Here is a 23,975-nt window from a genome sequence, read left to right as displayed (position 1 = left end):
CCGAACAGTCATTCAGTACTGTTAAAGCTGTTTAAGAATGATTACGAGCCATAGATAGGCTCAATGTTTTGATTCCAAAAGACAGTGAATGACCTGAAGGCTTTTCAGAGATGTGTGGAGACCGCAGCTTTCTTTCAATTCCGTGTCTGAGGTAAATTAATTCTGTGATAGTTGGAAGCACACATTTGTCAAGACCTTGGTGAAATTTTAGTGCAATATAATGTAACCCGAGGACATCTGATTTGCCCTGAATTGACTGTCTGATTCTTCTAGCTGCAGGAAAAAAAGGTTCCCTGCTGGAGTGGTTCACCTGATGTAGCATCAAGCCAAGCAGGATGGCTCATCACTTTGGACAGTGACATATGGACCGGCGGGCACAGCTTCAACCCTCTCTATTCATCAGTTCATTGACAACTTGGATTTTAAAGCCTCCGGGGCTGTCTCCAAGAATGCTTCACAGTTGTATCTCCTCACACGGTTAAATGAAACGTGTGGTCACTCAGCGGCCACATGAGCCCGGGGATTTTCATTAGTGACTAATTCACATGTGTTTTCTGCAAGAGCAACGTGTTTACTTACGTCTACCCGATCCAATGGTTGTTTTCTTCTGATGATATTTTGGTATTTGACTAATTATGATGATGGTTATTGATCTGAGATCTCATTTCCTGCATTCAAATGTGTATGCCCAGGATGTCACAGTTAAACGTGGGATTGTGTTTAAGCATCTGTTCATGTTATAAAATTCATTATTCATTCATACTTTTCCAGCACAAAATACAAGGTTAAAATTAAAAATTAAAAAAGGAGAAGGGTGTCTACCTCTTCATATGTAGAATCACTGCCATGTCCAGGGTCATTTACACTGTTGAAAAACTCAATCATGGATCATCTATCGAATAGTGTGAATGTTTTATTTCCTGTATATGATAGTTGTCCATGTTAAGCACTTTGTTCCAGCTCTTGTTAAAGCTATATAAATTAATTTGTATTGTATTTTATTGTATTGTAATATTCTCAGTTCTTTTCTGAAGCAAGATGCGTTCTTACGCATGTTGACCAAAATCTGAGTTTTAATAATAAAATAATTAATACTCGTGGTACATTAAACTGCTGTGTGTTGTTTCATTAATTTTCTTTATTCATTTATTTATTTTCTGGACAGCCTCATCCTGACAAGGTTTGTCGGGTGTGCTCGAGCCTATTCCAAACATCTTCAGGCACCAGGCAGGGAACACCCTGAATTGGTTGCCAACCAATCCCAGTTTTATTTAATATACTTTTTTTCAATGTCACACCACAGCAAAGGAGATCTTCTTATGATTGGATACAAACAGGATATGTTGTATGTTACAGATCTATCAATCCGATTTAGTCGAAGGTCACCAGTCGTCAATTCCTTTCACCTGTTCCATATTGGAAAATGTGCTCGAGAGCGTGACACAAAATATTTCTCACAATATGCTTCACACAGGTGTTCCATATGGGATAAAGTCCATGCAGTGAGGATTATGTCTGACAGTTTATTGTTTTATGCATTCTTCTGTATGTCATTTTGCTTCACATGTTTCTTTCAGGGAAAAAAAAAGAACAAATTCAAAACAAAATCAAACACAGGTGGAACGAGAAGTAATGTAAGCCCCTTGTAGATACAAGTAACTAAAAACTGGTGAGGATTTGACAGTTTTGATTTTATCTTCAATGCTTTTTTTTCACGAAAATATGTGGCATTTCGTAGTTGGTGCAATGTAATTGGTTGAAATTATTTTGTATGACACTTTTTGCAAAAGTTGACAAATAAAGTGATAGCTACACATCCTTTGAGTTCAATGATGAACTTAACGAGTATGGGTAGGTCGCAGTGAGGTGCTCATGTCTCTTGGCTGCAGAATGTCACAGGTTTTACAGATCATACAACTCGCTTGTCAGAATTATTTTAGCAATTATTAATGTCCTGTGATAATGATGTCTTGAAACATTTATTCACTATAATATTGCTGTAATGGTTGCTTCCTGTGATGCATGTGTGTACAAAACTTGGAGTTACTTGGAAGGGGCCAACTTGAATATGACCTCAAATGGCCGACTTGTCTGCAGAGTGTGAACCACAGATAAGGGACATTGCTCACATGCGCCGGAGAGGAGCATGAAGGCCGCGGATAGGGAATGCAAGGACACATTTGTTGACAGATTCCTGTGTGTATTGGATGCTTGTGTGCTACCAAATGCATACACTGTGTGTTATCAGACGCGTACATTGTGTGTCATCAGATGCCTTTGAACCCAACAAGTAGAGGAGTTGTCGCAGTAGTGGATGAGAACTTATATCGGGCAGGTGCCTCATCCTCTCTTTTTTGGTTTTAATTGAATAATTGTCTATTTGGTGAACCTGACATCGCTCCAAAGGCAAACCCTGCTGCCACGAACAATGTAGCCTGCAATACAAATCATACATTTTTCTAACTCTGATCATTCGTCAATGTTTGACCATGCAAAGTGTAAAAACAGAAAGAGGCATGTATTCTCTTACACAAAATGAAAAAGAAAAAAAAAAACACGCAGTTTCTGACAGGTGGTTTCTGCATGGCTTTTATTTATCTGTGGCATCATCAGGTCCCATGATTTCTATGGTGTACGTGGAGGTCTTGCAAACATGCTGTTGTCGACAAGCATCCAGTTTGCTCTATAACCTGCATCTGTGTCTTAGCTTGTGGTTTATTGTGATAATTGCAAAATATAAAAGTCAAATGATGAACTAAAGAATTCATGTTTACAATGCCATTGTTTCAGATTTCAGCAGTGTTGAACACGTACAAGTTCAAGTAGACTTTGACAATACATTGTATGGCAGGCTTACATTTTACAATTAACCCTTTCAGAGAAAGTAGTTACTACAGTGGGCAGTTTCTCATGATATCAGGTCACAGGGTTAATGAAACAATTTTTCTGTAATATTCTGCAACTGTATTTACCTTGAAAAGAGTGTCATTGACATTAAGTGTCTTGAAAACTGAAAGGGATTGTAACATCAGGGCATTGTTTTTGTGAATTGCTAGTTTCATCCAGAAAGAGTCAAAAGATAAGGGTACATCTCTTGTATTATAGATTGTATTGTCACACTCCATTACCAAGAGTCACTTGTATCACTTTAGTCAACAATAATAAACAACATATTCTCATGGTGGGCACGATTAAATTTTTGTTGGCATAATCTTGACATGAGCAAGGGATTGGAGAGCTGGTTTGTTGTGATTAATGGTGCGTGCACAATACATAGAGGTGAGGATAATACAATGTAAGCAGTGTGAAAAGGGAAAAGGAAATTGGTTACTGTATTTTGTGCTCTATAAAAAAACTTCAGCTTTTAACAGACACATTCAATGAATGGCCTATTTTAAAACGGTTTTCATTGACAGTATAGAGCTTTATAAGGCACATTGAAGCTACAATAGCGGATGCGGTTGTGCTCGCCATCCTCTTGTCTAGAGAGTGTTCCGCAAAAGCAATATGGCTCCAAACAATACAGCTTACTGTAATTTATACAGGACCTTCACAGCCACTGCCACTGTAACAAAACCATTACAACTTATCATGAACACGGCCATGAAACATACATAGAAATGACATTACAAAACCATAAATGAAAGACACCATCTATTAATAATATATTCCTAGAAGTGTTATTTGCTAAAACATCCCATATTTTCCATTTTCAAAGGTGAACCCCAAAGTCTTCATTTTCTTGAAAATATGAGCCTGCGCCTTATTCACAGGTGTGCCTTATATGTGAAGTAATATTGCACCACAACAGGTCTCGCAACTACTGTCAGCAGATACGACTCCATTTCCCTGTAGAAGAAGTAGTGCATCACCCTCGCCTCTATTGTTGCGCCTTAAAATGTGGTGTGCATTATATTTGTAAAACTTTGATATATTTATACTGTATTTTATACAGTATTAGGAAAATTTGTTATCGTTCATTGAGGGTGTGCCTTATAATTCTAGTGTGCCTTATAGTCCGGTGCGCCTTTTACTCCGGACAATATGGTACAAATGTATTTACAAAATACAGTAAAGTCTCGTTATATCGATATCGGTTATATCGATAGTGCTACTTATTACGATACTATTTCTATGAACGCAAGGAGGAAAATTTACATGCCGCAGAATCGGATATATCGATAGTCCGGTTATATCGATAGTCCGGTTATATCGATATTTTTTCCGACTCCCGAGAATATCGATATAACGAGACTTTACTGTATTCACAAAAAGCACTAAAAGTGTCACGGCTTGCATGGTGGGAGTTGTTGAAGGACCCCCAAAACCAAGTACGGGGCTGGGAGCAGCAGGGTGGATTGACCAAAATGTAACTCACAAAAAATGCAAACAGGAGTACACTGGAAAAAAAAAGTCAAAGTCAACTTTATTGTCAAATATGCATGACATACAGGACAGATTAAATTACTGTCCTCTTGGACAGTAATTTAATCAAGGCACACACTCACTCAAAGTACTAGTAAGTAACCAAAGTAGCCTGTGACAGAAAACAACACGTAGCAGGAGCGGAGCACGATACTCACATATTTGCAACTCGCAATGACCGAAGCAAGACAGACAGAAGTTCGGGTATTAGATACAAGCAAAGTGATTTGACAATGTGATGCACCTGGAAAAGACACAAAGGGATGAAGGAGCTGCTTGGTTAAACGCAGGACATTGATAATGACAACAGGTGCGCCTTAAAAATGGAAAACGTCTGAAAATACACCATTCATTGGGGGTCCGCTTTATATACCAGAAAATACAGACGCTTCCTCTTTACGAACAAGATACGTTCTGAGCAGTCGTTTGTAAGGTGAATTGGGTCATAAGTCGCTTCAGTGCTATATTTTGTATGGTATGTATGTTTGAATCAAACAATGAATGGGAAGTACTGACTTATGCATCGGGTCCGACCGGAGCGTAAACTGGGAAGAGGGATTTCCTCCCCGCCCACATATTCTACGGCAGTGGTTCTTACTTAACCTGTGGGGAATTCCCCATCGGCTCTATGGGGGTTAAGAACCACTGCTCTTCCCAGCCAATCGTAAGCGAGCTCGGCGGATCGGGGCCTGAACTCGTTGGCAACACTTCAGTATAGCCGGGCGCTGATTGGTCAGCTTGAGTGTCTGTCGCGTAAACATCCAGCCTTTGAAACCTCCAATATGTCTGCGTGCGTGAGTGTGCGTGAAGCACTGTACGCGGCCAATCGAAAACGAGCTCGCCCAGAAAAGTTGGGCAATACAAAATGTAACTGTCCAAACATTTTTCGACATTCTGCACCCGCAAAAATATTCATAAGTATCGTTTTGTCGTAACTTGAATGTTCACAAGCTGGGGAGCGTCTGCAGGGTTCTTTAACTTTATGTGAGACATTTTTGACATCCCAGCATTGGAGTATATGTCATTGTTTTGTCTCTGCCTCCACCTCACAGACCGAATACCTGACACACTGTTTCCAATATGCAGCCCGTGTCTCTTTCAGTAATATTGTGAAGAGTGGCTCAGATGTTATTACTGTAATGAGGCAGCAGATGGCAAGGCTTCAGACTGTAATATTGACCTGTTCAGTGCCATTGAACACAAAATGCTATCCTTCTGCTATGAAACCCTCACGCTCCCGGTTGCAAAGCGAGCATTGAAGATAAGCCCAGAGATGCAGCAAAAAATCATTGGCACCGCCCTACCCACTCTCGAGGACTTGCACACTGCAAGAATCCAAACTAGGGCGCGGAAAATCCTACTGGACCCTTCGCACCCTGCCCACCACCTTTTCCAGCTACTCCCCTCAGGCAGGCGCTACCGATCCATGCGCATCAAATCCAGCAGACATTTAAACAGCTTCTTCCCCCAAGCCATTAACTCTTTGAACTCTTTCAACAGTATCCAAAATGGAACTGTATAGTGCCACTTAGCAGTTTTTTTGACAACGATACTAGTGCAGCGTGTTCTACCGGAAACAAATTCCTTGTGTGTTCTACATACTTGGCAATAAAGATGATTCTGATTCTGATTCTGAACTGTAGGCAAAGCAGCTGCCAAACTCTTCCAATAAGAGCTCAAGTTAATATCGACAAGGAGGGTTACTCCTCAAATTAGCTCTTTAATGTTGACGCACCAGGTCTTTTCTGAAAGAAAATGCCAGCAAAACAAAGTTATTGCTAGTCTATGGAGCCACTAACCCTCAAGCCCTGAAAAAAGTGAGGTAGAGTGAAAGAACGTTTATATACACATCCGTAAACATCCTCAGTTATTCCATTTCTAGTTTAGTCTATATTATGATGATGTAGTTTATTAGATAACTTTGCGTATCTGTCGGGTGTACCGTTATTAAGCATCTTTATTTTCAGTCTGATATCATGACCCACCGTCCTCATCGCTGATAGGCCCAGTCGATATGATGTCATCACTGCTGTATGATAAAACCAGGTGAAAGGGGCAGCTCCATCTCTCTCTCTCTGGCCCTCCTCAATCGTCCTCACAATGTCCCTGCTGTCTACAAGATTAAAATAATCTCTTTTGTTCAACACCTTGGTTCTTGCTGAATTTACTACCATCTTCTAAGACCGTGAAGAGCCATGAACAAGAGGGAACGATCATTTTTAAACACATCAAAGAGCTCTGTCTCTGTAATGTTGATGGCCAAAATAAAGGTATGGTTGGTGCTGGTCATACTGAAGGAAATGGGTATCCACCCCTTGACGGCTCTGGTCCAAATAGTACCTACGTGTGTGTGAGTATGGATAATTGTTCATATTTGTGATTGTATGGCAACTGGTTCCGGTTGTCCCCCGCCTACCGCCCCAAGACAGCTAGGATAGGCTCCAGCATGCCCAACGACCCTTGTGAGGAAAATCCGATTAGAAAATGGATGAATAGAACAGCTTTGTAGGTGATGTTTCATTCATTCATCTTCATTTTCCGATCCGTTTTATCCTCACAAGGGTCGCGGGAGGCCTGGATCCGATCCTAGCTGTCATCGGGATGGAGGCGTGGGACAACCTGAACCAGTTCCAAGCCAACCGCAGGGCACACAGAATCAAACAACCACCAGGAAGGGAGTGATGCAAGGATGAATGGATGGATGGATGGATGGATGGATGGATGGATGGATGGATGGATGGATGGATGGATGGATGGATGGACAGACCGATGGATAGAGTGTCATCTGTTCTGTTCGTGGCTGTTCTGTTTGTGCTGTCAGTGTTTGTTAATGTCATTGGTTTGTGTTGCATTTTTTTCATTTACTGTTAGTTATTGCTTGCTTCAGCCATGGGTTTTGTTTGTTATTTTGGACTATTTTTGGTTTTCGGGACTTTGTTCAGGATTTACTTTTCACAGCTTTTTTTTAATCCAGTGTTTCAAGTTCACCTTGCTCCTCCTTTCTGACTCTTTTTGGCATTCTCCACCATGACGTATTTGTGACAGAGAATTAGATAAACAGGGATAAAGACAGAGACAGAGAGAGAGAGAGAGAGAGAGAGAGAGAGAGAGAGAGAGAGAGAGAGAGAGAGAGGGGTATATATAGAGAGAATTAGTCTTTTTTCCCCAATCAAGGGTAACCACACTATGAGTTCCTAATCACATATGAACAAGAGGCTTCACGACCTCTTCCTTGTGAGGGCAAGGTCACTATCTGTTCTGACCTCATCACGTGTTTCAAGTTAAGCCCATTAAAAGTACAGCATGAACACGTGTCTGCTTCAGTTCAATGGAGCGCAGCAGAGATCTCACTGCCATAGACATGGATGCCGAGCACTAAAGGTACTTGCCATCTGGAGAGCCAGTCAGTTGAGAAATGCACTGCAGCAGCTGCAATACAACTTTTCAGATGGGACAAGAAAGATGAACGATGTGAATCTTTTTTTTTGTCTAAATTCAAAATTAAATAGGCCACATTCTCAAAAGATACATTGTAGGCTGTTTGAGTAGCTCTAAATCACAAGTGTAAAAGTCAAGGCCCGGGGGGCCCGCCACATTTTATTCGGGCCGCGAAAGCAAATCAAACTCGTGAAATTTCTCATGATTCTTGCTAAAGCCTGAATCAAAATGTCAAACTGTCCCATGCAAATCCCAATAATAGTCGTTATTTTTTATGTCAAATTTAAAAACTAGTTATTGGATTGGATTGGATTTGCCTTTATTAGTCTCACAGTGGAGAAATTTACATTCCGTATATCCATATCAATATCAATATCCATTAATATGTTGTGCGCTCTAAGGTATAAATAATATGTGCAGGGGAGTAAACATTCTAATGGCGTCCGCAAACTCAAAACGGCCCCTGAGAGGAAACACTAACTCCAATATGGCCCGTGGCAAAAAAAATCCTTCTCCTCAAGAGTTTTCAGATGTTTCACTATGAACTCACACGGTGCAGTAGTATTGACATCTTGCCGTTTATTGGTGAGTGGGAACATTTCGAGATTGCCCCTTTCCACATGTTGCTGCCAGAGGTGCACCTTTGAACGAAAAGCATTGCTTTTATCTGAACTTGTAAGCAGATTTTCATTTCGACCTTGCATTCGTGTGTTCAGTTCATTGAGATGATGAAAAATATCTGCCAGGTATGCCAGCCTTGCGCACCACTCATCACTTGCAAGCAGCGAGAAGCACATCAGGTGTTTGGCTGCATGCCCTCTTCCCAGCTCCCTACAATTTCCTTCCGAAAAGCACATTGAACAGCTCCCTTGATAACTATTACCACAGCTGGGATATTTTAAGCACACTTCCCTTGGAACTGTCTTTGTTGCAGTGAAGATTAGAAAAAAAAATATTTAGCAGTCAGACTTGTGCTGCATGTGTATGTTTTATAACACACAGCCAGAGCAGATATAGAAGTTGGTGTCTTTGATTTCCTTTTGAGAGCAACTTAAAGTTATGTGGCCTTGAGTTTCAGACCTGTGCTCTAAGTCGTATGTTGGTGGGAATGGTTTGTCTACATATGCCTTGCGATTTCCTTGCGGAATGGGATATGTTCCAGCACACCCGTGATCCGATGGAGGATAAAGGAAAAAGAACATTGGATTTAGAATGGGAATAGATCATCCCAAACACATGGAATTGACTAAATCATGCATAGGTAGTTTAAAAAATGTCCAGTGCTTGTTGGAAGACAGCAAAAATATCTGCTACATATTAAAATTGTGATTCCTTGGAATTAATTGTTAAAGTAATCCGAAATAATATCCTGCTCTCTCCGAATAGACAACCCCATATGTATGACTGTGTTAGGCCATTAAATAATTCAGCTAAGAATAACAACATAAATTGACATCATTAGGGTGGATTGAATTAAACCATGTTTGATTAGCAAAGGATTGAAGGGGGTGAGCTGTTCTATTTAGTTGTCTTTTAGATGGACTTTTCCAAATAAATCAGGCCACGTTAAAAGATGATAATCTGCATAATCATCACTCCTGCATTTGGATTTTGACTTTTGGATTTGCCTTTATTAGTCTTGCAGTGGAGAAATTTACATTTCACAGCAGCAAAGTCATGAATGAATGAATGAATGAATGAATGAATGGATGGATGGATGGAAGGATGGATGGATGGATGAAAGAATGAATGAATGAATGAATGAATGAATGAATGGCATAAAACTACACAGAATATCCCGTTGAATATTAATAATATTAACATACACTGATGCATGCAATTAGTACAAAAAAATCTACGCAGAGACTCTTGACTAAGACGAGACAGTTTGCAGTTTGATCATAGACAGGTATAATGTGGTCACTTGCCAGGGTGTACTGATGTCCTTTTGATGTTTTGTAATATATTCAAAAATTACATGACTTTGCATCTTCCAATCTTGCTCACTTAATGATACCTTAAATTCCAAACTCCCAATCCGCACCATTCAGACAGAGACATTTGGCAAAGTAATCCATTGACTCTACAACAAGTAGTATTTTACAAGGAGAGGAGCTTCCTTTGTAGAAATGCTTCCATGCCTCTTTAATATCGGGTGTTGTCTTACCATAACCCTTCTGCAGCCCGGTGTAACATTTCCAGATTTAAATAATGTGGGCATAGGTCTGTTAAGGCCATTAATAATGAAGTAGGAATAAAAAGTAAGAACAAAAAGATTATTTAATCTTTGGGACGGCGCATAATGGAGCTGCGTGCATCCACTGGCGCAGGCAGCTCACGCAGATGGCAGAGGCTCAAAGAGAAGAGAGACAGAGCTTTTCGGGAAAGCTTTTGTAAGGAGCGGCATGATGTGACTGGATGTATAATAAAAATGGAAGTCTGAGAAAATAAAACAATGTTTAAAATGTGTTTGTATAGCGAAGTGCCTTAATACTAGGCAGACGTATTTCATTTCTATGCGCCTTTCAAAACTGTCAAGGTCACTTTACAGTCACAAGATACGCTTTTTTTCTGTGGGTGAGCAGCGACAGCCACACGCGTTTCATGTCTTGAATATTCCACAACGAGTCATAGCAATGTGCCTTTTGTGTTCATTAGAGCGTATGATCGAAGATACGGCACACACGCACCCGCACACACACAGTAAATTGATTCATCCATTTCTATACTGCTTATTCTTATGGGACACATTTAGAAAGCAATTCACATTCCCACCTAAAACAACATTTAAAGTGATCTTCGAATGAGACGCTTTCTCATTAATGGTACTTTAATCCTGCCTGGACGACGTGCATGGATCAACATTTCTTGCATTTCAACGAAAAGAAGACAGGAGTGATGTTGTCTGGTCCCAGCGGCCCTTGTAAATCCCATCCTGTTGACTGGGCCCTCCTGTCTCCTGATCTTAGTTTAACAGTCTCAGACTTGGTCGTAAACTGGACAGTGATTTTAAAATTGACTGGCAAATTGGTGGTAAATTCAGCTTCTTTCATCTTAGGGAACTGGCGAAAGCAAAACCTCTCCTTTTCTCATGAGCTCCTTGAAGCAGTAATTCATGCCTTTGTCACATCTCGGCTCAATTATTGTAATCAGAATCAGAATCAGAATCAGAGAGCCTTTAATGGGGCCACAATGGGGACATTTTTAATTTACGGCAGCAAAATTAAAAGGGGGGTGAAAAAATAAAAACAAAGTATTCTATGCATGTCGAAAGGACAGAGGACTGAAATGTTTAACAGTGCAAATAATGTTTCATCTAAAGAACTGTACATAGTGCGAGTATAAAAAAAATATAGGTAACATCCGAGTTATGGCCGGGGTCCGTTTCGACAAAACGGTCGTAAGTCAAATGGTTGTGACTTGAAAAGTATTCAAAATGGCCGATTTGAGGTTTATATGACAGAATAGTATACAATGTCAATCTGTTGTATTTAAAGAACATTTTATATTGAATACTATGATTTACCAAACTCCTTACAGTTCATTTATAAATCTAATAACTTTTCGTGTCATTGTTATCATTTCATATTTCGTATTGTCGATTTTTATTACTGTGTCGTTCTGCTGACCCAAATACGCACGGCTTCCCACGCATACGCGCTGTTGAAGAATCACTGTCCCTGCTAATGGAGAAGCCAGAAGAGGTCGCCCAACACACATGCTCGGATTTAGGCGGAGGCCCACGGAAAAAAGTCTCAAAGAGGCGGTGCCGGCGTTCTCGATGCGCCGATCCCGCGCGCCCAATCGCCGACGCCCACCCACCCCTGCGTGTGCGGATCTCTCCCTCCTCGACGGTGCCATTGTGACAGGTTGCGCAACACCATCACGCGCTTGGCTGGCCAAAATTGTCGTACGCGTTTGTGAAGAAACAGTCATTTTGTGCAATGCTGTAATATTCTCTGTTAAGATAAATGAGGCAGGCTGAATGTTGAGCGCATCTGGCAACCCAGCCACAATGCTACATATGGTCCTTTGACAGCGATAAAAAAAATAGTTGTACTCTTACAATGCTGAGAGAAGCGGTTGTTCTCTGTGCTCAGGCAAATAAACAGCCTACTTGTTCAATCTAAACAAGAAGGACCATCTGGAGTCTTTATTCTACCAAATGCATCGCAAACACGCTGCAGAGTTGCCGGGCTGCCACCGTAGCGGTCCCAGCCGTAGAATTAAAAAAAAAGGTCTGGCAGTCGTGGTCGTAAGTGCGGGTGGTCGTAAGTCGCACCGGTCGTAAATCGGATGTAACCTGCATTTGATATATGAAACTGTAACAAAACTCGGTTCGATGGAGGACACTGATTCGCCGTGGCGACCCTTGAAGGGAAAAGCCGAAAGGAACAGAAGAAGATTTGATATATGTAACTATTGAGTCAACATTGGATTGGATTGGATTGGATTGGATTGGATATGCCTTTATTAGTCTCACAGTGGAGAAATTTACATTTCACAGCAGCAAAGTGATGAAAGGAATGAAAGTAGAAAAATGAAATACATGAGCTGCTGGAAAGGCAGCCACTCTCGCGGCGCCGTCTTGAAGTCAAAAGAACAAAAAAAAACTCAATAACAAATAATATGACAGCATAGAGACAATATGACAAAACAAAGACACAGAGAGACATTCATTCTTCAGGACTTGCTGTACCCTCTTTGTGATGACATGAAGCAGTTCTAGATGAAAGAGGAGAGGATCAAAGCATCTTTCCACCAGTGGATCAGGGACATCATGGTGGCATATAACATAAGGTGGCTGTCCTATTTACAATGCAGTCCATCTATTTTAATTTTTTTCACTTGTGATTAGTAACAAGCCTGACAGCAGTCGGTAGGAACCAGCAGCGGTATCTCTCCTTTTTGCAGCGCTGGTGTAACAGTGTCTGGCTGAAAGAGCTACCCAGAGCTGTCCATGTTAAGCGCTTGGTTCCAACTTCAGCTGTTGTTAAAGCGATATAAATCATTATGTATTATATTGTAAAGTGTAATCCTATGATGGCCTTTTTCCCCTCTACAATCACGTGTCCATTCACTGGTAAATGTTGTGGTTTCACTCGTACTAATTTATGCAATATTATTCTCATTCCTCTTGATACATTCTACAGACTCTTCCATCTGCTGTCTTGACAATGGATTACCAAAAGCCTATGTCAACCATACCCGCAGTTATTCCATCTGTTGTTTTTGCTGCATGTTGCCATGCAGCTATGAGATGACCAGCATTTTTCCTGATTACTCACTTCCACTTTGACATACGTACTGAGTAATCTAATCATTGAACGCCTCTAGAGCAGATGGCACAGAAGATGGAGAAGGAAAAAGATGGGCCTGTAGTTGCTTGAGTTAATCAAATGAATAAAGTTTTTTCAAGACAGTCCAGTCTCCTACGTTATTGCCACATGTTGCTCCTTTTACGGTTACTGATTGTTGATTTTTCTGGAGAAGTATCATTATTGAAAACGTCACGAAGAAGGCGGGGAAAATGAAGTACACTTGACATATGTGCATGTTATATTTTTGTATTATTACTCTTGTACAGCACTGCAGCAGAACAACGCACTTCACTTTAGTAAGCAGTTTTTATGTGTGAACGCTCCACACAATTTACACCGGTGAAAGATGGATAGCAACAAAATACATTGGTGCAGCACCAAATGTGTGCCGTGCGAACAGCCCTTTAGATGAGGGGTTGGTGTGCTGGGCCATTAAGTGGTATTTTAAACTCAATGTGCTCCAATGATGGCTCAGTTCATGCCTGGAAAACATTTTCTTTACACCGTAATAAGCTCATTCGAATTGCTTGTTCTGTAGCCACAAGGGGACACAAGACAGTGTCTTATTGTGCCGGTCCCAAGCCCGGAAAAATACAGAGGGTTGTGTCAGCAAGGGCATCCGATGTAAAAGCTTGGCCAAAACAAAAATGCGAATCGAACCTCTGAAGATGGAGGACTGATTCGCAGTGGCGACCCCTGACGGGAAAAGCCAGAAGGAAAAGAAAAAGAAGATTACACCGTAGTAGTTACTATGAAAACCTGAATTACAATTTTGCAATTATGTATAATGATGAAATTTCCTAAACATTTACATGACACAAACATGTTTTTCTATCACTCACTCACTTATCCCATTCCAGTTACATAGTGCTTCCACTCGTTTGAAAAAAAAAAACAGTGATATTTCAGTGAAATTAAACATCTTAATAGCACATATTATTTCACGGCTCATGTAGGCTTGTGCATGTACAGGCTCGTGCACACAATTACATGCATTTCCCCAACCACACACACATAGCTCATTATCCCTACTGAACCTGAGAAGGAATTGTCATAATATCCACAGTCAGTCTTTGAAGAATAAATATGCACCTATTTGCATAACTTTACATTCGAATGTGTCAATCTTATTAAGCGAAAGCATTTCTCTGTGCACATACTGCTTAAAGAGAAATCGGGCGACTGTGATGCTCGCCATTGCTGTAATCACCCACCTTTCTTTCGTTCAGTCAGCATTTAAATTTGTCATGTGATGTTGACTCTGCCCACTCAGGCAAGTCACTATAATCTCATCGAGAGGAATCTTTTTGTAAGGTCACCAGATGTTACGAACAGCACAATTGGAGAAATGTGCCAAATGCTTCAAGAGGTGTAATTTACCAATCAAAAAGAAAACTGACTTGATCCTTACTCTTCACTCATTGTGTTCAGTGTTTTAGTTTTATTTTTTTTTAAATGTACAAAGCAAATTTGTACAGCTTGCTCCACTCTATTCATCATGAATTGTGGTGTGGTACTGAATAGAATTTCATCCCGGCACGCAAGTACTGAAAGCTTTCCCCTGGCCTAACATTACCTCACTGCAGAATAAATTTAGAGTGACACAGTTGAAAACCATTAGTTCGTTACACGCTAAAATTACAGTTTAAAAGTTGTTTCTTCTTCTTTTCCTTTGGGCTTTTCCCTTCAAGGGGTCGCCACAGCAAATCAGTGTCCTCCATCTTTAGACGTTTGATCCGCATGTTTGTTTTGGCCAAGCTTTTACGTCGGCTGCCCTTCCTGACACAACCCTCTGTATTTATCCGGGCTTGGGACCGGCACAAGAAGACATATGTCCCTTTGTGGCTACAGAACAAGCAACTCGCTCAGTAAAAGGCTCCCAAACACAAAATGGTCATCGGCACAGCAACATTCAAAAAAGCAAAAACTATACTATATATACAGTAAAGTCTCGTTATATCGATATCAGATATATCGATAGTCCCGGTTATATCGATACTATTTCTATGCACGCATGGAGAAAATTACATGCAAACAGGGTCGGATATAGCGATAGTCCCGGTTATATCGATATTTTTTCGGACTCCCTTGAATATCGATATAACGAGACTTTACTGTATATATATATAATGTCTTCTGGTGCTTTTATTTTTGAGTTTTGGGTGCCAATTTCAGAATGATGATGCAAATACAAAAAGCATCTGACGACATGGATAAGACCCAAATGTGTTTCGAGGTGACACCATACAGACTGCTTGAACAGTCTTCATTACTGAGGATGTATTTATTATGTATGTAATATGTATGTATTTTCTCAGTGAGATGTGGCTATGTGGCAGTGTAACACATAATGGAAGCTGAGTAGAGCATTTTTGCTCATAACGAGGAAACCTTGTTGGAACATGGATTAAAAAGCTTGATTTGAATGTAGGTGTTTACTCCGGTTTGTATATTTGTCTCTTTCTAATAGTGTCAACCAGGTTTACACAACACTGTTTGACACAATTATTTGTTTCCGTGCAGAGTAGCTCCCACCGAGTTTCACTGTAAGGCTTTCTTCTTCTTTTTCTTTCGGCTTTTCCCTTAAAGGGGTCTCCACAGCAAATCAATGTCCTCCATCTTTAGAGGTTTGATCCGCATGTTTGTTTTGGCCAAGCTGTAACACGGAATAAATGACCATGAACCATGGAATCATTGGATTGGGGGACATTTTACTGTTACTGATGCCTTGAATACTTGCATGTTCAACCAAACTAAGCGAATTGAAGTATCACTTTGTTTGGAGCGAAATAAGTAGCTGGATCCCAAAACAGCAGATGGAGACATGCGTACCATACAAAACGTGTAATCTGGTGGCGTAAATAAGCATCGACAAATATCAAACTCAAAGTGCTGGTCAAATAAGGACCAGGAATTACAAACTACGCAAAGACAAAACGTACTTGCACAAGGAGAAAAAACGGGGACTACAAAACGAAATTAGACGTACCCAATTCACAAATGCACAGAATAATGAAAAATCAGAATTGTAATAAGAATAATCAACAATCAGAATTGGAATAATGAACAACATTGGACCGAGAGCTACAAGAACAAGATTTCGAAATACCAAACCTCGGGCACGAGCAGTGGAAATTCACCTGCAAATAAATGGGATAATGACACTCCTTAAATCCCCGATGAATAAATGGGAGATTGGAGGTGTGTTACAAGCAAGCAAGCACAAACCCACCACCTGCTGCCGAATCTGAACATGACAAGACCTCATCAGATCAAAATGAGCTAGCAATCAATCGCTTTTGACATCATGTACTATACAGGAATCAGAATCATAAAGCCTTTAATCATCCCACAGTGGGTACATTTGCACTCCACAACAGCACTTTGAAAGGGGATGAGGATGGGGGGTGGAATGATAAAAACAAGATATTCTAAGCATAATAAAAAATGTCAGAAGAATGAGGTGTATACTATAACCTTTTTTTTCAGATACAATATGATTTCTGTTTGTGAAGGTGAGGGCATCATTGTGGATATTGCAGAGTGATCGCAATTACAGATATTTAAAAAAAGGAGACGTGTAGTGCCACAGGAAATCCAGACTGCCATCAACTCAAATGAGCAAAAACAGTAGGTGCAGAAGTTAAAACACAGGCTGGGCTGAGTTTGACCACATTTGACAAGTACATTGGAGGGGGACTGTCCTCTTTGTTGATTTTGAATGAATACTCAGTTCTCGCTCAATCTTACCTTCTGATCGTGACTGTAAGCTAAGGCCCAGTCCTCCTCAGTAGGGTGGAATAATAGGCTTAGAATGTAGAAAGTTAGGCGGTACTTCTGGTAGCTGGCTCCTTCATCAGAGCTGATTAGCACACTACTCTCAAACTCAGGATCAGTCAACACCATAATCTGAGAGAGAGAAAACATGTTTGTTTTTCTTTTTTTCTTTTTGAAAGGACCACCAGTGAAATTTATTGACATCAGCGAGGTCAAAAGCAAAAGAAATATAACATGACGGAATGATAAATTCAGTTTTGATCGATTTGACAAAAATGATGGACTGACAATGGGAGGAGTTGCCTAGGAAACAGAAGAATGATGTATGACTGGCTGGCAAAATGGTGTTAATTGCCCACTTCTGGAAATAAACAAGAACAGTGGGCAATCCAACAAAACAAATGTAAACACTAATATTAAAAATACCAAGTAACTACAATTGATCTTGTTTGATTGGCCTAATGTTGGGTTCTGGCCAAACTGTGACAAGATCATTGAATTAGTAGAGGTACTCAAGCAGGGGTCAGGAACCTCTGGCTCGCGAGCAACATGTGATTGTTTCTGGCTCAGAGATTAAACAAAATATTGTTGCTTGTTTAATCGACTCATCAATTTTTTTGCTGTTCATGTCCCGTTCACGGATACATTTGGCAGCAGGACCAATTTTAAATGGAAGATACTGACCTACGTTGGCAGTTGCTGTAGAAACAATTAAACACCCCATTTTACAGCTCACTTGGTTATTAGTTCAAATTGAACAATTCGACAAATGAGATAGAAAAAAAGTTAAGAGGTACACATTAGGATGAATGGACAGAATGATTTACCTTTGTGGAGAGAAAAGGTACTGCGGCATGTCAAATTTACAACAACAAAATACCATTGATGAAATGATTGAATGTAAAACGGCCATGCACATCGTGATTATTTTAACAAAATTATTGAATGAAAAACTTGACTGGTAAGAGGGAGCATATAACTAACACTCTGACATCCCTTCATTGGTTTGGATTGGATTGGATTGGATTGGAATCAGAATCAGAATCAGAATCAGAATACCTTTATTAGTCTCACAGTGGAGAAATTTACATTTCACAGCAGCAAAGTGACTAGTGTTCACTATACATTTTAGAGGGTATTTTTTTCAGTATCTTATTATTTATTTTAAAATCTTTAAATGACCTCGCGACACCTTATTACCCAAGCTTATCAGCCCCTACACACCCCAGGTCTGCTGAACTGAAATGATAAGAAGTGCCATTCTATTTGTTTTCTTGAAATTAAAAAATACCAACAATGTCTATTACTGTATTTCTAATTATTATTGTCATTGATAAAACAGTGGATAAAGCATTTTTTTAAGTGATCACAGACTTAAGAACGGTCCAAACAGTTTTCATTTTATTCAAAATACAAAAGACGCCAAAAAAGGGCACATCTCAGTTTTGGAAAACATTTGAAGTGTAGTGTACATGCATAGATTTTTATCCTTTGCTGCAAATTCCGCTTTGTTCAGTGGAAAGGTCAGTGCTGTTGGACAGTTTGCAGCTAGATGAATGTACGGCTTGAGGAGCCCGCGATAAGAAGGAGCGTCAGAGCAGAGCGCTGATGCGCATGTGGAACTGTCGCGGCTTGGAATTGAAGCGGATTTATGTGAGACAGGAGATGTGAGACAATCTCTTCGTCAATGGATGCTACAGCTGCGTGTTTGCTTTCAACATTTAGCCTGTAGTTGACGTGCACCATGATGTCCCCGATCTACTGGTGAAGAGACGCTTTGATCCTCTCCTCTTTCATGTGGAACTGCTTTGTGTAACAAAGAGGGTACAGAAAGTGCTTAAGAATGAATGACTTTCTGTGTCTTTGTGTTGTCATGATATTTGTTGTTTAGTTTTTTTTTTGTTGTTGTTTTGACTTCAAGACGGCGCCACGATAGTGGCCGCCTTTCCAGCAGCTCATGTATTTTGTTTTTCTACTTTCATTCGAAACCTCTAAAGATGGAGAATACTGATTTGCTGTGGCGAACCGAAAAGCCGAAAGGAAAACAAGATTCCTTTCATAACTTTGCTGCTGTGAAATGTAAATTTTTCCACTGCTAGACTAATAAAGGCGAATCCAAATCCAAACCAAATTGTTTGTAGTTAAATGTTGAGCACATACATTTTATTGGAGGTGAGAGTTAAAAAAAGTTACTGTTCAATTTGTTCATTGATACTGATAACTTGCCTCCATGCCCATAAACCCATGTACCCACAAAAATAATAATTTCTTGCAACAATGTGCTAGCACTAGGATAGTTGTTCTTAACATGGATTCGATTGAACCCTAGGGTAAGGCGGTCTCAGGGGTTTGATTGAGCCTCTGCCCTGGAGAGTGAAATACACCCAACTCAACGTGTCAATGAGTTATGACTCGCCCGCTTGACCGTCACTGGCTGATGATGTGTCACAGATGTAGTTGTCATGGTCTGGTTGGCGACCAACGGGCGGCGCTGTCGGCCCCACCTGCACCTGCACAGGTGCTGGTCGTCCCGATCAGTGGCGGACTGCCACGTTCGGATTGGCGACCAACGGGTAGCGACGTTAGCCCTGCCTGCAGCCTCGCAGGTTCTGGTCGTTTTAATCAGTGACACTTAAAAGGACTCCTGGCACGACCATCCGGTGTCGGTTCATTGTTTGTTGCATGCTTTGTCTGCAATTGCATGCTGTGCATGTGTTTGTTTAACCTTGGCCGACTTTTACACTTGGTTTTCTTTTGATACTTTTTTCTGTTCAGATCATTTTGATGTTTTACATTTTGTTCCTGCTGACCTTTATTTTAATACAATTTGTCAAACAACCTCCTGCTCCCTCCTGCCTGCTTTTAGGATCCGCACCCGCCATCACCACCTCGCAAACCGTGACAGTCGTCAATGGATGAATGGCGTGATAGTACGTAATACAACATAAATAACTAAACAAATAAAGAGACAAATAAATAATTAAATGCTTATTTCTTGAAATTGTATTTACTTTTTCTCTGTTTAATAAATTCACTTTTTTTCAAATCTTCAATTTGTAAAAAAATAGATCTAAACACTATCTGATGTTATATGTTATTTCGTTTTTTCTTTTTATTTCAAGATGGCGCCGCGAGGGTGGCTGCCTTTCCAGCAGCTCCTGTATTTTGTTTTTCAACTTCTTTCTTTCCTTTCCTCTTCCTTTCGTAACTTTGTTGCTGTGAAATGTAAATGTATCCACTGCAGGACGAATAAAGGTACATCTAATACAATACAATCCAATGTGCGACATATTTTATTATTTTACTTATGAAGGGTTCAGAGGATGGTTGATAATATTTTTGTTTTCTAAGTCATGCTGGCCACCTAAAATATCAGTACAAATATTCATCAATTGGACATTTATGACTCAAGGAGCACCTGTATTACAAAGGTTGCTAACACTAATATTTGAGGAACAATAATGCATGTCTTTGATTTCATCCAGAATTTTTAGACAGATAGTAGAAAATAGATATCTGATCACTGCACTTTAAGAGTGGTTTAAGTGTAATTGGTGATCAAAATAATCCAAATGTGATGTTAATCAACGACAAAGTTTCAAACATTCATTTTTGTCATCACACTGAAAATAAATACAGGTGAGAAAACCATGCAGCATCTTACCTTTCTCTTGTTGGTTGGACAGACATAAAGGTAGCTCAGAACTGTCTTGAATCCAACTTTGTCATTCATTTTCTCATATGTGGAGCCAGAATCAGAAGATCTGAAACCCCCCACCCAAAAAAGAAAAAGAAACATATTGTCAATAGGCTCCAAGGAATACAGTAGCCATATTAATATTACAGAATCATCATAATTATATGTTGTCCACGATTCGAATCAGAATCATAAAACCTATATTCGTCCCACAATGGGGAAATTTGCAGCCCACAGCAGCAATTGAAAAGGGATGGGGTTGGGGTGGGGGTGAAAGGATAGAAAACAAGATAGTCTAACATCGTCTGTCAGCCTGTCCATCACAATAGTGAATAAAAAGTGGTTCAGAGCTGCCCCCTGGTGGATTCCTACCTCGACCTTGAATTCCTCCGTCACACCGACAGCATACCTCACAACTGTCTTACAGTCATGATACATGTCTTGTACCGCTCTGAAATAATTTTCTGTCACTCCAGACTTCCTCATGCAATACCACAGCTCATCTTTGGGCACCCTGCCATATGCTTTCTCCAGATCTACAAAGACACAGTGCTATTCCTTCTGACCTTATCTGTACTTCTCTATCAGCATTTTTTAAGCAAACACCTCACCTGTCGTACTCTTTTTTTTTTTTTTACATGAACCCATTGTGCTGCTCACAAATGTTCACTTCTGCTCTTAGTCTAGCTTCAACTACTGTTTCCCCATGGTTTCACGAATGGTACAATTAAGAATCGACTTCGAAAAACCATGGAGACAACAGGCAAACCATGGCCAGAATGTCTATTTTTGGTAAAATTATGTATGAGAGTAACACCCACTAATAACGGCTTAACGCCTTTCGAGATATTGCATGGCAGACCTTTCATCCTCCCATTATGGGAAGGTGTGCCCTGGTAAGTGAATAAATCAAATCCAGGTGCTTTGTTGGCAAAATGGTTGTGTGAAATGTTTACAACAAGAGAGGTCCAGTCTGCATGTGTACTGCCACAGTCCTCTTTGTTCCCTTCACAGGAACAGAGGCTGCGCCCTGGAGACGAGGTGCTGATCAAGGCAATCAAGAGGAAGACCTGGTCTGCACCAAAGTGGCAGGGGCCATTCACCGTGCTGATCACAACGCCAACTGCGATCAAAATCACCGAAAGAGCCACCTGGGTGCATCAAAGCCATTGCACGATCGTTCACCAACCGGATCCTGAGCAGGTGGAAGACGGGCGGAGCCAAACTACTCACTAGCTATGGGTTTGGTCCACATCATCTTCCTGTACGGACTCGTGGGGGCACTCCAGATGAAACACGTAAAGCCCCCCACTCCTTCAGCCTGCGAAAGTCCACTATTCTATCCAGCGACGTCAGATAAGTGCCCAAACATGGCACATCCTGTAGCCTGCCTGCCTCTACATGCTGCAGGAATAGGCTCGTTTCCCTTTAGCTTGTTTCCCCTTAACGTCCTAGTGAACGAAAAGCACGACAAAATGGAAGCGATTATCCTCATGGTTCTTGGTACACTCGTGTCAAGTTAGGGAAGGCTTGGACCACTGGTTGGGATTCCGTTGTGGTCCATACCAATCCCGACACAAAACGGGTTTGAGATAGCTGTGACCAAGAAGCAGCACGAACTGTCGTCAAGATAGCTAGGGATCCCCCAACTGGCACTATGACATAAATCCAACTTGCTATCATCACCCACAACGTTGCAGGATGCATGGACTTGAGACTCTGTCCTGGGCTTCCTGAACATCACATTGGTTTTCCCGTAACTGTATGTATGATGTCATCTGTGGCGTTACCCGTTGTGACATCACCTTTCCACCATAAACCGCACATCAGACTGTCAGCCTGGGTGGAGCCATCTGACAAAACAGCCCAAAGTCCAGGTGTCATGGACGTATTATATCAACTGTTTGCAGGAGAAAAACATGACTCGAATCCGTTATTCTCGAACACGTGGTATCGTTATGCTACACTAATTGCTAAGCAAAATAGGAAAAGTAATTATTCGAAGGTATTCAGAGAGAGAATGGCTAGAGCTGCATATTTGTTCATATCTTTGCATAGACCCGATCAACATTTTGCTGTTCTTCGCAACGCTTCGAAATGAGAGATTGTTCCAGGTTTAGATACTCTTTTGGAACCAATTAACCAAGTTATGACCGAGAGCGGGTTGCGATTACCATTATGCGTTACAATGTACAGTATGGGTCAAAATTTGGGTTTTATAGATGAGGATAGATGTTTATATGTGCTACCGTTAATCACTAATGTCACTGTTTTGCCCGTATCTTCACATCTTTGGTGGTTATGCGGTTGGAAAGTATATTATTTTATTCCTCCGCGTGCCTACGGTTTGTGTCCACCTGTTACTGTAACCGACAATACTTTCATCGTCACCAGTCATTCAGTGCATCATGTGAAGAGAAGAATATCGTTTAAACCCCATAATTTGATCTGGAAAACTGATGTTCCATAACAATTCAAACACCATAGTACAGTAGTAAGGTAATGTTAGCTCTTTTGCCGCAAATTGGAGTGGCAAAAAACATGCTACGAATTGAAACAATTGATTACAGATATCAAGTGTTTGTAAATGGCAGCATGAAAATGGATGAAATGCAGATCACAGAAATTGCAGCAATTAGACAAATGGTGCTGCAAAATAGAACGGTTTTGGACATTTTGACAGCCCCACAAGGGGGCGTCTGTGCTATGGTGGGTGACACTTTTTGTACGTACATACCCAAAGAAGCAAATTCCATAAACATGACTAATGCTTTGTCTGTTATCAGGGATCTCAGAGATGCCATGGCCAAAGATGGACGGCTTGATCACCTGTGGATCTTTGACGGGCTCTTTGGGGGCCCTTGGTATAGGACTGTGCTCAGAATGTTTATCCCTTTCGCAATTGTGATTGTATTTATTTTCTTAGTCATTGGTTGTATTATTCCAGGCTTAACCCTGTGTTGTAGCTAGGAATAGGACACCATGGCCAGAGTGTGGTTGCTCCAACAAACAAAAGCAAAAAAAGAAACGGTGAGCCGAGAAGGAGTTTTCCTCAATAAAATTTAAACGCCTCACAAATGGAGAGGGTGGCGGCCCGGTAGTCGAGTGGTTAGCACACCGGCTTCACAGTGCAGAGGTCGTCGGTTCGCGTCCCGGTCCAGCCTCCCTGTGTGGAGTTTGCATGTTCTCCCCGGACCCACGTGGGTTTTCTCCGGGTCCTCCGGTTTCCTCCCACACTCCAAAAACATGCATGGCAGGCAGATTGACCACTCCAAATTGTCCCTAGGTGTGAGTGTGAGAGTGACTGTTGTATGTCT

General features: G+C 40.8%; 1 protein-coding gene across 4 annotated transcripts in view; it reads right to left on the bottom strand.

Moving 5' to 3' along the window:
• LOC148892032 (VPS10 domain-containing receptor SorCS3-like) overlaps positions 1–23,975 on the bottom strand; it is a 181,753-nt gene that overhangs the window by 78,064 nt on the left and 79,714 nt on the right. For all 4 annotated transcript variants that reach the window (XM_089005560.1, XM_089005559.1, XM_089005558.1 and 1 more), the window contains exons 3-4: positions 20,626–20,725; positions 16,935–17,093 (exon numbers count right to left, since the gene is read on the bottom strand). In XM_089005560.1, coding sequence (XP_088861686.1) covers positions 16,935–17,093; positions 20,626–20,694 — 228 coding nt within the window. In that variant the 5' untranslated portion in view covers positions 20,695–20,725. The remainder of the gene's footprint in view (positions 1–16,934; positions 17,094–20,625; positions 20,726–23,975) is intronic.

This window comes from Hippocampus bargibanti, linkage group LG10 (assembly GCF_051943395.1).
Source record: "Hippocampus bargibanti isolate YZ-2025 linkage group LG10, ASM5194339v1, whole genome shotgun sequence".
In the NCBI taxonomy this organism is placed as follows: domain Eukaryota; kingdom Metazoa; phylum Chordata; class Actinopteri; order Syngnathiformes; family Syngnathidae; genus Hippocampus; species Hippocampus bargibanti.
This window is presented reverse-complemented; position numbering and strand designations above follow the sequence as displayed.